The 16034-nt window shown below is 35.3% G+C and overlaps 1 protein-coding gene across 2 annotated transcripts in view; it reads left to right on the plus strand.

Moving 5' to 3' along the window:
- The window catches only part of LUZP2 (leucine zipper protein 2), a 425211-nt gene extending 410110 nt beyond the window's left edge, over positions 1–15101 (plus strand). For both annotated transcript variants that reach the window (XM_059929605.1, XM_059929606.1), the window contains exons 11-12: positions 14052–14138; positions 14899–15101. In XM_059929605.1, coding sequence (XP_059785588.1) covers positions 14052–14138; positions 14899–14997 — 186 coding nt within the window. In that variant the 3' untranslated portion in view covers positions 14998–15101. The remainder of the gene's footprint in view (positions 1–14051; positions 14139–14898) is intronic.
- The last annotated feature ends 933 nt before the right edge of the window (positions 15102–16034 follow it).

The raw sequence follows: 16034 nt of genomic DNA on the forward strand, positions 1-16034 counted from the left end.
AGCAATGCCTAAATAAGGCTCTGTAATGGTAGTACGATGTGACTTTTGCTAGTAGGTAGAGGGGGTCCATCCCAGAACCCTTTGTTTATTATGCAGCCATATATAAGAGAAGCACGGATGTAGGACTGTGAAATTGATCAGGAAGCTAATGTGTGATTTTATCCATAACTAAGCCTTCCCTTGAGAGAGCTAGTGGACCATTATCTCCCCAAGCTATAGTTCTCAGAGTGTAATTAACCTTAAGCATGGAGAGCTCTATAGTTCCTTTCTAGCATTCCCCAATAATAAGAGAATAATTCTGATGACTTCCTCCACCTTACAGGAAAAAGTGGGAGGATCTTTGGATTTATGAGAACTACTGTTACTCAGCTTGTCTAAATTCACCCAAAATATTCTGATTTGTGTTAAATAGCATGAAATGCATTGCTTCCGTTTCAATACAGCAATGTGAAAATAGCTTCAACTTGACTCTAACAAACTGGAGACTCAAGCTCCAGTTTGGGTTGCTTTAATCGAATATCCAAATAAGATATCAAAACATAATTTCATAAAGAAAAAACAAAATAAATGTACCTCCTCTTCTGATAAAGGGATTGGTGCATTTTCTGTTGTAGGAAGGATAGTTTTATCATGTTAGGCAGAAGTATAGTCTTATTGTCTTTATTTGGAGATTGAGTATGGTTAAAAGATGCATAGAAGTGCCAAGTTGATAAGAGGTGGATTTGTGATGATTAACTTTATGTGTCAAAATGACTGAGCTAAGGGATGCCCAGAGAGCTGGTAAAACATTTTTTCTGAGTATGTCTGACAGGGTGTTTCCAGAAGAGATTAGCATTTGAATCATTAGACTAAGAAAAGATCTTCCCTCATAAATATGGCAGGCATCATCTAATCCCATGAAGGTCCAAATAGAACGAAAAGATTGAGGAAGTACAAATTCTCTCTCTCTTTGAGCTGGGATATATACCTTCTTCTGCCCTCAGACATCAGAGGTCTTGCTTCTGGGGCCTTCCAACTCCAGGACTTAATACCAGCAGACCACCCACCCCAGTTCTCAGGCCTTTGGCCTCAGGTTGGGAGTTACACCATCAGCTCCCCTGATTCGCAGCCCTTTGGACTTGGACTGAATTATGCCACCAGCTTTCCTGGTTCTCCAGATTACAGAGGGCATATCATGGCATGTCTCATCTTCCATAATCACATGAGCAAATTCCCATAAAAAAATCTCCTCTTAAATATCTATGTATATATTCTATTAGTTCTGTTTCCCTGGACAACCTAATACAATCATTTTTCCATATTTATATTTTATGTATTTTGAAATATTGGCATCAGGTTTTTTATAAAAGACTTTTTTCTTTAATCAGAGATTAAGCAGTGTTACTTAGTTTTCTACAGAGAGAAAGTAGATGGTAGTTGTTGAGTTAAATTTTTACTTTAGTGCCCTTACTTGACAAAATTAATAGTTGGCAAATTTATTCCCATTTCTTTTTTTTTAAATGTTTTTCTGCTCTATGAAATTCAAAAATGTAGAAACTACTAAATGAGAAAATTTTTTAAATAATAAAAGTAAGATAAAATAGGGACCTGAATGAAGCCAATAACAAATAACTGAGAGCATGATATAAACAGAATATCAAAAAGAGAAATCCACAGGACTTTGTGTTCAAGCAAAGACACAGGAATAAGGATGAAGTCTAATATGAACCCCAATTTTCATGTTGGCTGACTGGAGCAATTATATTGTTATTCTCAAACAAAATTAACTACTACAGGAGAAATTTTAAGTTAATTTTTGTTTATTTACTTCTGAACAGAAGAGGTTCATGCTCTCTTAAAAACTAGAATGGACAAAAATGCACGTTGGAGCTAATTATTTGTGAAAAATATGACAGTTTTTAAAAGCATGTCATTTGCATGCTGTAAAAATCACACATTTTAACTATATATTTCAATTATTCATTTAATTTACTGAGTTGTGTAACCATTACCACAGTCCAGTTTTAGAACATTTCTATCTTTCTAATAAGATCCCCCATGCCTTTTTTTTACAGTTAATCTCTATAAAGACAGTCACTAACCTAGTTTCTATCAGTATAGATTTGCCTTTTCTATAAATTTTATATAAATTGATCATATAGTGTGTGATATTTTGCATCTTGCTCCTTGTATATAGCATAATGACTTTAAGGTTCATCCATATTATAATATGTATCAGTAGTTTGTTCCTTTTTATTCTGAATAGAATCCATTGTATGGTTTTACCACATTTTCTTTATCCATTCACCAGCTGATAACTTTTTGATTTTTTCTACTTTTTGGCTATTATGAATAATGATACCATGAACATTTACATAAACATCTTTGTGTGGACATATGTTTTATTTTTCTTGAGTAGATACCCAGAAGTAGCATGGGATATGGTAAATTATTCCTTAACTGGTTAAGAAGCAGACAAACTTTTCCAAAGTGGCTGCACCATTTTACATCCTAATTGGGAGTGTATGAGAGTTTTATTTTCTCTACATCTTTGACACCACTTGTTACTGTCTGAATTTTTGCTTAAAAAGCAAATTCTAGTGAGTGTGAAGTCAAATTTCATTGCAGGCTTAATTGTTAATTCCCTAATGGTTAATAATTTGAGCATATTTGTATATACTTATTAGCAAGTCATATATTTTCTTTGGTGAAATTTCTATTCTAATAGTTTCCCCATGCTCTGCTGGGTTGTTTGTCTTCTCAGTGTTGAGTAGTAAGATTCCTTATATATTCTGGATATAGATCCTTTACCAAATATATGATTTGAAAACATTTCTCTCCATATATTTCTTGTCTTTTCATTTTCTTAATGGTGTCTTTTAAAAAGTAATTAAGGTTTTTTAGTACAGTTTTAGATTTACAGAGTAATTGAGCAATAGTTCAGAGAGTTCCATATAGCAACCAGCCATCTTTCTGTAATTTATTTCTAGTTTAGTTCCATTGCAGTCTGATGGCATACTCTACACTTGTTCAAATGTATTTTATGGCCCAGAATGCAGTCTATCTTGGTAAATGTTCCATGTGACTTTGAGAAGAATGTGTATTCTCCTCTTCTTTGATGAAGTGTTCTATAAATGTCAATTAGATCCGTTTTATCTGCACTGTTGTTCAGATCAACTATATTCTTAGAGGTTTTCTCCCTGCTTGATATGTCCACTATTGATATAGAGTGTTGAAGCCTTAATCTATAATAGTGGTTTGGTCTATTTCTCCTTGCAGTTCTATCAGTTTTTGACTCATGTATCTTGACATTCTGTTGTTAGGTGCATTCATGTTAAGAATTGTTATATATTTTTGTAGAATTGGTCCCTGTATTATTATACAAATGTCCCTCTTTATCCCTGATATTTTTCTTGGTCTGAAGTTGGCTTTGTCTAAAATTAATATGGCTACTCCAACTTTCTTTTGATTAGCATGGACTATCTTTCTGAGTTCCTTAACTTTTAATCAACCTGTGTCCTTATATTTAAAGTTGGTTTCTTATATACAACATCTAGTTGTGTGCTCTTCTCTTATCCCCTCTTACAATCCCTGTCTTTTATTGATATACTTAGACCCTTCACATTTAAAGTGAATATTGATATAGTTGGATTGATGTCTGCCATAATTTGTAACTGTTTTGGATTTATCACATCTTTCATGGATTGTGAAAGAACCTTTTATAGAGAGTATATATAGAGTATTTCCAGTTCCTCTATTATAACATTGCTGTCATTCATTTCACTTAACCATAAGCTGTAATTACAAATACATTGTTGCTATTGTCATTTTGAACAGACTGTTATCCGTTTCATCAGTTAAGACCAAGATAAATAAAAACATTATTTTACCTCCACTTATTCCTTCTAGAACACTCTTCCTCTCTTTTTGTAGATCAGGGTTTCTGAACTATATCATTTCCTCCTGTCTGAAGAACTTTTAACTTTTCTTGAAAGGCAGGTATACTGGTGACAAATTCCCTCAGTTTTTGTTTTTCTGAGATCTTTATTTTTTCTTCACATTTGAAGGATAATTTTACTGGATAATATTTCAATTTTTTTAACACTAAATATTTCACTTCAATCTTTTCTTGCTTAAATTGTTTTTAAGTAGAAGTCTGAAGTAATTCCTATCCTTATTTCTCTGTCGTTAAGTTTTCACCTTTTGATTCTTTCAATATGTCTCTGTGGTTTTCTGCAGTTTGATGACATGCCTAGATGTAATTTTGTTTTTCTAATCTTCCAGGATTTGTGATTGAGTTCTGTCATTACCTTTGGGGAACTCTCATCAATCTTACTTCAAATATGTCCTCTGTTATTTTCTTATCCTTCTAGTATTTCCATTACCTCTACATTGCAGGTTTTCTAATTGTTTTACAATTCTGGACATTCTGTCCATTGTTTAAACCCTTTTATCTTTGCATCTGTTTGGTACCTTTCTATCAACCTGTCTTCAAGTTCACTGATTTTTTTCAGTGGGCAATGTCCAGAATATTGATGAGCTCCTCAAAGGCAGTCTTCATTTCTGTTACAGTGGGGTTTTTTTTTTTTTTTTTTGCTTTATTTTTAGCATTTCCATTTGATCCTTAGATTTTTCCATCTTATGCTTATATTACCCATTTGTTCATGCATTTTGTCCACTTTTCCCCCTAGAGCCCTTAGCATATCAGCCACAGTTATTTTTAAACTCCCAGTCTGATACTTCCAAAACATTTGCCATTTCTGAGTCTGGCTTTATTACTTTTTTATCTCCTCAGACTGTGTATTTTTCTTGCTTTTATAATACTTCTAATTTCTTCCCAGTTTATTAAAATATAATTGACACATTACACTATGTAAGGTTAAGGTACACAAAGTAGTGATATTCTATATCTATATATTGTGAAATGATAACCATAATAAGGTTAGTTAACACATCCATCATCTTACACAGTTAATTTGTGTGTGTGTGGTGAGAACATTTAAAATCTACTCTCTCAGTAACTTTCAAATATACAATACAGTATTGTTAACTATAGTCACCAAGGTGTACATTATATTCCCAGAACTTATCCATCTTATAATTGGAAGTTTGTACCCTTTGACCACCTTCACCTACTTTCCCAATCCCCCCTCATGCCCCTGACAACTACCCATCTGCTCTGTTTCTATGGGTTTATTTTGTTTTGTTAGATTTCATATATGTAAGTAAGATTTCATATATGTTAGATTTCATATATGTAAGTGTTTTGTTAGATTTCATATAAGTAAGTTAGATTTCATATATATAAGTAGATTTCATATATGTAAGTATCTTAGCATAATCCCCTCAGTGTTTATCGATGTTGTCCCAAATGGCAGGATTTCCTTCCTTTTTTATGTCTGAATAATATTCATATACATATATATTCCTCTACTTATAACACTTTATTCACCTGGAATCTTAGGTTGTTTCCATGTCTCGGATATTATAAATAAGGCTGTATAACCCTCCCAGACTTCAGACAATGCTACAAAGGTACTGTAATCAAAACAGCATGGCATTGGCACAAAAACAGACATTTGGATCAACGGAACAGAATAGAGAGCTCAGAAATAAACCCACACATCTACAGTCAATTAATCATCTACAAAGTAGGTAAGAAAATACAGGAGAAAAGACAGTCTCTTCAGCAAGTGGTGCTGGGAGAGCTGGACAGCCGCATGTAAATCAGTGAAGTTAGAACACACCCTCACACCACACGCAAAAATAAACTCAAAATGGCTTAAAGACTTACATATAAAACATGATACCATAAAACTCTTAGAAGAGAACATAGGCAAAACATTCTCTGACATAAATCGTACCAATATTTTCTTAGGTCAGTCTCCCAAGACAATAGAAATAAAAGCAGAAATAAACAAATGTGACCTAATCAAACTTACAGGCTTTTGTACAGTAAAGGAAATCATAAACAAAACAAAAAGACAACCTCCTGACTGGGAGAAAACATTTGCAAACGATGCAATCAACAGGGGCTTAATTTCCAAAGTGTACCAACAAGTCATATAACTCAATAACAAAAACAAACAAACAAACAACCCAATTGAAAAATGGGCAGAAGACCTAAATAGACATTTCTCCAAAGAAGACATACAGATGGCCAACAGACACATGAAAAATGCTCAACACAGCTAATTATTAGAGAAATGAAAATCAAACCCACAATGAAGAACCACCTCACACCAGTTAGAACGGCCATCATTAAAAAAATCTAGTCTTATTCACTCTTACTATCCAGGACAGAAACAGATGAAACTGGTGGAAACAACTATAAGGAGGAGAATATTTCAGTCAAATATAAAAGTGAACTCAGTGAAAAGCATCTGAAAATAGAATTAGCCTAGAATAGAGAATATAGTATATTATATGATTGAATAATGAAAAACAACCATTCTGGGATGTAGTCAGGAAATGAAGCATTAGAGTAGAGGAAAAGAACTATCATGAGATCATCCCGTTCTGTTGCAGGATTCTGTGATCATCAGCAACCTCACTGAGTGCTGATGGGAACACATGCAATCTCTTAGTAAATAAATACCAAAGGTGATTCATTTTCATTCCTGTTGGTCATACCCTAGACTAAATAACATAGTAGAGAAAGCCTGGAAATTACCACTTTGCTGTTTCCTAGCACGTCACTATGGCAAGTGATTTTGTTATTCAGATCCCTTTTCTATAAAATAGATGTCAATGATTTTCAAACTCTTGCCTGCCTATGACTCATCAGGTCAGCCTGTAAAACTGCTTGTGGTAAGGCTCCACTCCCATCAATTATTCGTCAGTAGATCTGGGACAGAGCCCAGGAATGTGTATCGTTTGAATAAACCCAGCTAGATTTTCTTCCATCTATATTTCCTGTTAAATATTTTGAGAATCTTTAATGTTGATTTCTTACAGGTTTATCATGATGATTGTATATCATAGATATTAAATTCACAGTGTTCAGTTTTATCATGGATGTCCTTATTAGTTCAGTCTAAAAAAGCTGCTCTGCAATTTTCATACTCAAGGTCTCAATATCTTGTATGGACAAGGTCCTAAACTTGGAATTAGAGACCATGCATATTCTTAGATAGCTTTGTGGGTTTGTTCCACTTCCTGCCCTACGCAGCCAGGCAGGGTCACCTAGGAAAATGGCCACTGGATTTCTTGGCCCTTTTCTTAGTAGACATAGAAAACTTGAAATGGATCACCAAAAGCTTAACAGCATATTGGACTATCAGTTTTGGGGATGTTTAAATTCCTTTGAAAGCAGCTTTACTTCAATGGTAATTTTGGAGTCACAGGGAGAAAGCAAAGGATGTACCTGCTTCACCCCATTTTCCTGCAGTTTGCAAATGTGCCTCATATTGTTTAATAGCATATCAAGAATTAAAGACATTGAACATTTTATTTTAATTTCCACATAGGTATTGAGACTTACTACTCAATGTAGATGTGCTTTACAGTGTTTCTGACTCCTCTAGGTAGCACACACTTAACTTTTCTTAATGTGCTGAGGAACCAAAAAGCAGCAATGGCTTATGTTTAGCATTGGAAGCACTCCTCGCTCAGATTCTTGCCATCACACCTGCTTACAAGTCCCTGACCAAAGGGAGTTTATTCAACAGCAAAGCACTGTCCAGGGAACTGAGAGGAGAAAATGTGCAGGAAATAAATCTAGAGCTGCGAGTAGAAAATTATGCCAGCATTTTCATGCTAAAACAATTTTGGCAGAGATTTTAAAAGTCCTAGTTTGCAATTATATCCAGTATTCACTGTGTGGCATTTGATGCCCTGATGAGTCGTTGGCAGACATTAGCTTAACAAAATTTTCTAGGCAAGTCATGCCCTGCTGTAATTGGGCTGAGAGACCATATACCATTGTCATTCTGGGCTACGTTCCATCAGACCATCTGAAGAGGTTGGCTTCGTACAAGGCATTCTTCATTGTGCTACTGTGGTATTTTTTTTTTTAAGAAGGAAAAGGCATGCCTCCAGATTACATGGGAAGTATAGATAGTTTCCTAAGGGCTTTAGAACAAATTTCTGCTTTTTACATTAGATAATAAATTTCCATGTTTACCCTCCTATAACGTCTTAATTTAAAGCATGCAAAATGTTAACTTAATTATTAGTTCTTACCAGGAATCATATAGAAACCATAAGAATAATGATTAACTTATAATTTGGAAAATACAAATAACCCAGTAAGCACGTTAATAATTATTATAAGGAAATTCGCCAAACAGTGGTGTGCAAATACAAAGGTTAAATTGGTCAATAACTCTTTGACCCCTCCTACCTTCCCTGAGACATAATGGTTTTCACCTCTGGGTCCCCATAGTACTTGGTTTATACACATATTTTATCCTGTATCACGGTCCATCTTGCATGTTGATTATTTGTATAAGGTTCTCATTCTGCATTAGATAATAAGCAATTTGGGGACAGAGACTATAAAAGTATTGACATTTCCTTCAGCACCAAACAAAATACTCATCTTAACAGATGCTTGTAAATATTTTTCCAAAATATCTAAAATTATGAAGTTTCATAAGTTATGAAATTATGAAGTTACTTTTTCCAAAATATCTAAAATTATGAAATGATGAATATCTAAAATTATGTGCCACTGGTGGCACAGTGGTTAAGAATCTGCCTGCCAATGCAGGGGACACGGGTTCAAGCCCTCATCCGGGAAGATCCTACATGCTGCGGAGCAACTAAGCCTGTGCTCCACAACTACTGAGCCTGTGCTCTAGAACCTGCGAGCCACAACTACTGAGCCCGCGTGCTATAACTACTGAAGCCCGTGTGCCTAGAGCCTGTGCTCTGCAACAACAGAAGCCACCGCAATGAGAAGCCCACGCACCGTAACGAAGAGCAGCCTCCACTCACCACAACTAGAGAAAGCCCGCATGCAGCAACGAAGACCCAATGCAGCTAAAAATTTTTTAAAAATAAAATTAAATTAATTAATTAAAAAATAGGAAAAAGAATCCTCCTGCCAATGCAGGGGACACGGGTTCGAGCCCTGGTCTGGGAAGATCCCACATGCCGCGGAGCAAATAAGCCCGTGCGCCACAACTACTGAGTCTGCACTCTAGAGCCAATGAGCCACAACTACTGAGCCCACGTGCCACAGCTACTGAAGCCTGCGTACCTAGAGCCGGTGCTCTGCAACAAGAGAAGCCACCGCAATGAGAAGCCCGTGCACTGCAACGATGTGTAGCCCCCAGCTTGCCACAATTAGAGAAAGCCTGCACGCAGCAACGAAGACCCAACGCAGCCAAAAATAAATACATTAATTAATTAAAAATAAATAACTGAATAAAACTATGAAGTTAGACAGGGCTTCATGTTTCAAATTTGTAACTATTTTGTGTGAAGGATGAAGCATTATGGTTCAGAGAGGTAATGTGACTCGCCTAGAGGAGGCTGGTTAGGGAGCATCAGTGTCAGACGCTGTCTCCCTCCCACTCCTCTGTCCCTCCATTAACTGAATTCAGAGCCATCACTTTGATTCAGCATTACGTTTTTAATCTTTGAACTTCTTTTCTAATTTCTGCCCTTCTTAATATTAAAACAGTACTAAAGTATCATTCTATAATAAATATTAAAAAACGCATTTCATACACAAGAGTGACATGAGAGAAAAATTTAGCCAAAATGTGTTTATGTTTCTAAAAACCTTGGTACTTAATTCCATTTTTTCTCCTTTACAGTATTCTGAAAATCATGTTTGTTTTTAGCCTCCAGCTTGTCCCAGATATTAATTAAATATGAAGAATGAGTTGGACTTTTTAACTGTCAGAGATATTTTTTCTTGGTAAAATTTCAGGTTGCCCAGTTACGCATTTGCATTAAGTATTTTGAGTTCCTTTAAAGTTTTAGAGAAAGGTCATAAGAGGAGCACCTAATATGTGCAAAATACTCCTTTAGGAACCATTCTATAGTTTTATTTAATCTAAATCTTCCAAAATTCATGTCAGGTAGCGATCATTTTGCCTACCCTACAGATAAGGAGTCAGAACCTCCTTAAGATGAAGTAACTTTCCCAAGTGTATACAGCAAATAAGGGCTAAAGCAATTCTAACCTGAAATGGGCTCTTTACTCCATTCACCTAGCCGAGTTACCTACACTGTATCATGTCACTTGATGTCAAAATTTTGAATTATCCCCATTTTACAAATGAGGGAAAATTGAGGTTAAATTGGTATTTCCTACCATCATTCCACCAACAAGTACTGCCCCGTCATGAAGTTTTCAACAGTATAGGAATGTAGAAAATAGACATTTAATAGTCAAATAACAAAATATTAGCAGATTTTCCATGAACCAGTCTCTCTCTCTTTCTCGCTCTCTCTCTCTGCCTCTCAAGAACAATTTCTTTTGACATTGGATCCTTTATATAATTTTAGTATTAAAATGTTATTTCTTTTCTGAAATATTGTTGAAAAATAGCAGTGTGTTTTGCTTGTTGATTTGTTCTAATGTTGAAATTTGTCTGTCACTGGTGTTTAATTTTATTCTTCTGTAAAATACCAAAGTTTGGAACCTCAATGTTCATTATCAGAGATAGTGGGAGATGGAGTTGGGACTCAAATTCATTTGCACGTGACTCCTGATAATTATTAAGGAAACCCCAGTATTAGAGTCTGCCCCATCATGGTAGGATTATGTATTTTTTCCTACAGGGGTAAATAATTAAAAGGGCTGGTCTCAACTAAATTTGTTGTTACTTTGCCTACTTTTGTGGCCATAATATAACATTTTGTCAGATGGTAGTTTGTTGCCCAAAGCACAGAAACAAACTGGTTATTCTGGTGGTGTTGGGGAAGATGTATATGTGAGAAAGAGCATGTAATCACTTTAATAAAGATACGTTCATGGCTCATCCCATTTCATAATTTACAGACCCAGCTGTGGTCCTCCCTAGGTCACCTGTAAAATTAATAGGTGAGCTGCATACTGAAGTAGCTGAATCTGTGCAGACTTTCCTGATCATTCTTCATATTTTATTACTTGAGTTTCTAGAAATAGGTACTATACTCATCCAGTTGAATTTTATCTAATTGAGAGAGTGTTTTGAAGGCTTGTACCTGCAGGAGTGCTTATATCTGTTGCCTTTCTGAGAAACACTAGGAATTTTATGAACCCTATCTCATGAAGTTTCCACAATGCCTGTGAGGCACACAAAAAATAAATTTAAAGGTTGTGTTCATTATAAGATCAAAATATCAAAAAAGGTTGGAGCTGTCTTCCAGCCACGTAGTATTTTCTTTACTGTTGAAATTTAATAAGTATTCATTGTTCAGATGATCAAAGGCTTGTCTCAAATAGCCAGCTGTGCTTGCATTAATGAAAGAACATACTCTGCCATAAATCCCACAGTATCTTTCTAATGACAATGACCTCAAGTAGTAATTCATACACAAAAAATGGTTTTGGGGTCACATAGATTTGGCAAATGGTTATATCATATCTCCTAAGAGATTTATAATGCATTTGTACACTACAAAGAAGTGGATTTCAAATTTCATTGTGCATTTGAATTGCTGGATTGCTGATTAAAAATGCAAGCCCTATATTCGTAGGACTGAATTATCACCCAGGAGTATTATTTTTTAACCAGCACCTTATATGATTATGCGAGCAGATCATTCAAGACGAAAGCTTTAAGAAATTGTGTGTTAAAGGCTCTGAGAAGAACTACCTTAAATACCACTGTTTAATGTTCAAATAAACTTTTTCTCCAAACTTAACGTGATTTATGAACTCCATTATTCCAAAATATATATTGGGAAACCTTACACTCTGCAGGTTACTTTCTGCATTCTGAGCTTGATTTAGTACATTTATTTTAGTTTTTTTTTTTTTCCCCAAGGCCGAAAGCAAGTATAATAAAAACAAAGGTCAGTTGTATTATTACAGTAAAAACAAAACAATTATAATATTCCAGGGAAATTTTAGTTTCTAGGTCTAACTCAAACCCATACAACATAAAAAGAAAAAAAAGTCTTAGGTAGCGTAGAAGATTCCTCTGTGTAGATGCCTAAAATTCTTTGGACTAAGGCACTCAAGGTTTTGACTACTGGTTTCTATTATTATAGTTATAATCTTACTTTTCCACTATACTCTAGGCTTATTTTGAAGAAGGGGCTATGTGCAACCATTTTGGAGCTTTTATCAAATACAACTAAATCTCATATGAAAAACTCAGGCATTTATGAAAATTCTAAAGGACTGAAATATTTTCATAGCCAATGTTTGTTTTATTCATTTATTATTTATTTAGTGATTAGATATTGACCACTTGCTATCTAATAGGCATCTAGCTGGGATCTAGGGCTGATACATGTAGCCTCTATCTTCAAGGAACTTACAATATATCGAAGAGTCAGACATGCATATACATATAAAAACGTTAAGTGTGCTAATGTTTCTAATGCATTGTACCTTTAGAGCAGGAGAGTGTGATGAGCCTACCTGGTGGTGAAAATGATGTGCTAGGGAGGGAACAAGTAGCCGGTCTTCAGGATCTCCCAGTGAAGAGAGACCTTTATGAAGGTGGAGGGGAAGAGCATATTACACAGACACAGAAGGGTAAAGTAACATGAGTGTTCAGTTAAGAGCCATGTAGAGCAAGAATAGGGAGAATGTGACAATGGCTTTGCTCTCAGATTTGAATTGGAGTAGGTTAAATCTCATATACAACTTCTTTCGTTATCATCCTCTCCTAGAATTTATGGAAAGTTAGAGTTCAAAGCCAGCTTAGGTATCCTCCTTGTTTGACTTCAAAGAAAGAAACTGACTTGCTCAAGGTTAGAGTTACACAGTGGCCATGAACTATTAAACTCCCAGTCTCCATTTTATATGTTTTATACAGGGAAAGGATTACAGAAAAATCACTAAAAAAAATGTACATATTCTTACATTAAACCATTTTTAGTTACTTTAAAATGTGTTTAAAATAAAAAAGATGAAAATAAAAGGAAGAGGTGAAGGGAGAATGAGAGGCAGTAAGGAAAGGAGGAGGGAGGCGAGGCAGACTAAGGAAGAAGGAAGAAAGAAAGGGAGGGATGGAGGGAAGGAAAATTCAATATTTTAACCTTGGTTAAAATGAAATATGAAGGGCAACTGGAATATGCTGCCAGTAATTCATTTTCTTCAAGACTATTGAGGCTAATAAGTAAGATGAGATTTCCTGGTTAGTAAAATATATGATCTTCTTCCCAGAAATATAATCTTTTTTAAGATGTTGAAGTTTTTTGCTAGACAGATTGATGATGTTGACCAAAAACAAATAGATTGACAGACATTTCTTCAGCAATGATGGGTTGGTTTGGGATCAGCAGAGAATTACAATTTTGGGTCTGCAACCATGGTGAGCAAGGTACAAGTGCCCACAAGGCAAAGGAAAAAGAATTCTTTCATAGAGGGGAAAAGAAAGTTGGAAGGGCTACAGTAAACAAAGAGTTCATGGCTTTTCGTGGGCTGAGTTGTTGCCAGGAAAGAAGAGGAGTCTTTCTTCGTCTTGTTGGGCTCTGCTATTGCTGCAAGGTGTGAGAGCGCCCCCTTCTGGTCTCCTGACTCTATTTAATCGTGATTCCAGGTTATTAATTTTTTACAACGATCATATTGTTTAAGTTGTTTCCTGGCTTGCAATATTGATGTCCGGCAGGCATAAAGACCATGGATCCTAGAGTCTAGACACATCACGGATATAGAATATAGTAGTTTTGTAACTCTTTACTTTTTAAAAATTTTTGCAAAGAAAGAACTTTCCATTGGAATTGAGCTTTTGTTGTAGTAGCCGACTGTCATAAGCATCACTAAGATTCCCAAATGGACTATGAATGCTTGCCCATTCCCTGGGATCCCACTAATGTTGTGATAAATTTGTCCCTAGCTTGACCTTTCAGTTTGTCTCAAAGTGAAGGAAGTTTTCAATGGGAAGATTTCAAAGGAGATTTTCTATTCCCTCCCTTCATTTAATTTAACTTCATTGACCTATTTTCAATCGCAGCTTTTACAGGGGAGCACGACCTGTTCAATGAAGCACGAAGAAAATCCTGCAAGCAATGACACTGCAGAATCAGAACCTGTCCCACAGGTATTTGGTTTGGTTTGTTTGCTTGTTTTGATTGTCAGAAAGCACTTTTTGAAGCTATTGGGTTCCATGATTTTCTCTCTTGCTTTAGCTAAAGCAGCGATGCTGTATTACCTAATACAAGACACATCTTTCACCTATTGCCTCTGGACCTTTCCATGACCACTGTGCCTGCCACTAAACTTTTGGTTTGATTAGCTGAGGTCCTAGAAGAACAAGGGCAAGGGAGGGGTCTCACCCCTCCCCAGCAACCAAGAAGCAAAACAAAAGTAAACAGAGAACAAAAATTATACATATATTCCTTATAGGACAAAGAAGATAAAAAGAAGACTTGAGAAAGCAGAGAAGGAAGAAAGAAGTACACATCCCCCACAAAAACAAGTAACAAAGAAACAACTCAAGAGCTTAATTCTGAACTTCTATCTGGACTGTTCTATATTTGACCAAACATATTACATCATAGCAATTATTAGGATTCATTTTACTTAACACATTTTTAATTTGGGGGTTAGATTCATCAGAGTTGGATGGTTTGACCAAAGTTTTCTCAAAATAGTTTTTGAAATATTGCCATTTGTGGAAAATATTTTATGTGCTTTCAAGAAGTAGCAGTGTTAACATATTTACACTTATTTTCTGCCTGACATTGGTTTTCTGTAAGATATTTGTTGAGGTACATGAGTTATTCTGTTAGGATTTTAATTTTTACATTCAACATTTTTATTTTGACTCTCCTAATTGTCTTTTCCTTATTGTTTGACAGAATGTGCCGGTGCCTCCTTGTACTGAATGCGAAGAGGAAAAAAACCTGGGAAAACAATTGACCAGCACTGAAGGGAAGGCAAATAGAGAAAAAAAATGACTGTAAATACCAAGAAACTGTGTTAAAAACATCCATTTGCTATTGTCTTCATACTCTTTTTAGACCACAAGCTTGATGGGAATACTAAGTTTTTAAAGCATGCAACTTTTTCACAATTTTATGTAACTTTATACAGTAGTCTACAAATTTTCCAAAAGATTCCAGGCCAATTATGATCCTTAAGCAATAATCTAATTAAAATGGATATCCACAGTCATACATCGTCACTGTCATCAGTAAATTGCCCAGTATAAATTGGTCTTTTTTGAACTCAAATGCAATATAACGTTTAATTCTTCTGGTTCATTTGGGTATCCAGTACTTCCATGATCTAGTTTTTTAAATCAGCTGGAGAATGATTAAATGTGGATCCTCAGCATTTTTAGAATCCAAATTGAAACCATAGCATAAAGATTTTGGTCCATGCTGGTTAATTGCAGTCACTCTCCTCAAGGTTGGAATCTGTACTGACCCGAATATATTATTTATTTGAGTGTGTTCATTGCTATTCTCATTACTATTTAGAACCATGTCTAAATAATATCAAGGCATTTCCGTCAGGGGTTTAGTCAATTAACAAAATTCTTTAAATATGTTTAGTATAATGTAGACAAAATATCAAGGAAGAATGACTAAATTTCTGACACAATTGATTAGATTTTTGGCATTCTATAGACACACCCCTATGGTTGTCTGCTGGAATTACTCCAAGCTATAAATCAAGCTGTTTGAAATGCTCAGTGTGATTTTTGGTATGAAATTGGGTAATGGGATGTGAGATGGGAAGAGAGGTCCAAAATACAAATATGCAAGCAGATAATATACATTTTAAAATGAGGATTTGATGAAGGTAAAATAGCCATGTAGAACTAATGAACCCCAATTTGTATATTTTGAAAACAAATGTATTATTAAAATAAATCAGTGGCTGTGGGAACCTTTGACGTTGGGACTCTACATAGGAATACCACTGATCAAATAAATTCACTCTTGGATACTCTGAACATACCTCATAAGCAAGAGTAATTGACACTGAC

This window comes from Balaenoptera ricei, chromosome 8 (genome assembly GCF_028023285.1).
Source record: "Balaenoptera ricei isolate mBalRic1 chromosome 8, mBalRic1.hap2, whole genome shotgun sequence".
Lineage (NCBI taxonomy): Eukaryota > Metazoa > Chordata > Mammalia > Artiodactyla > Balaenopteridae > Balaenoptera > Balaenoptera ricei.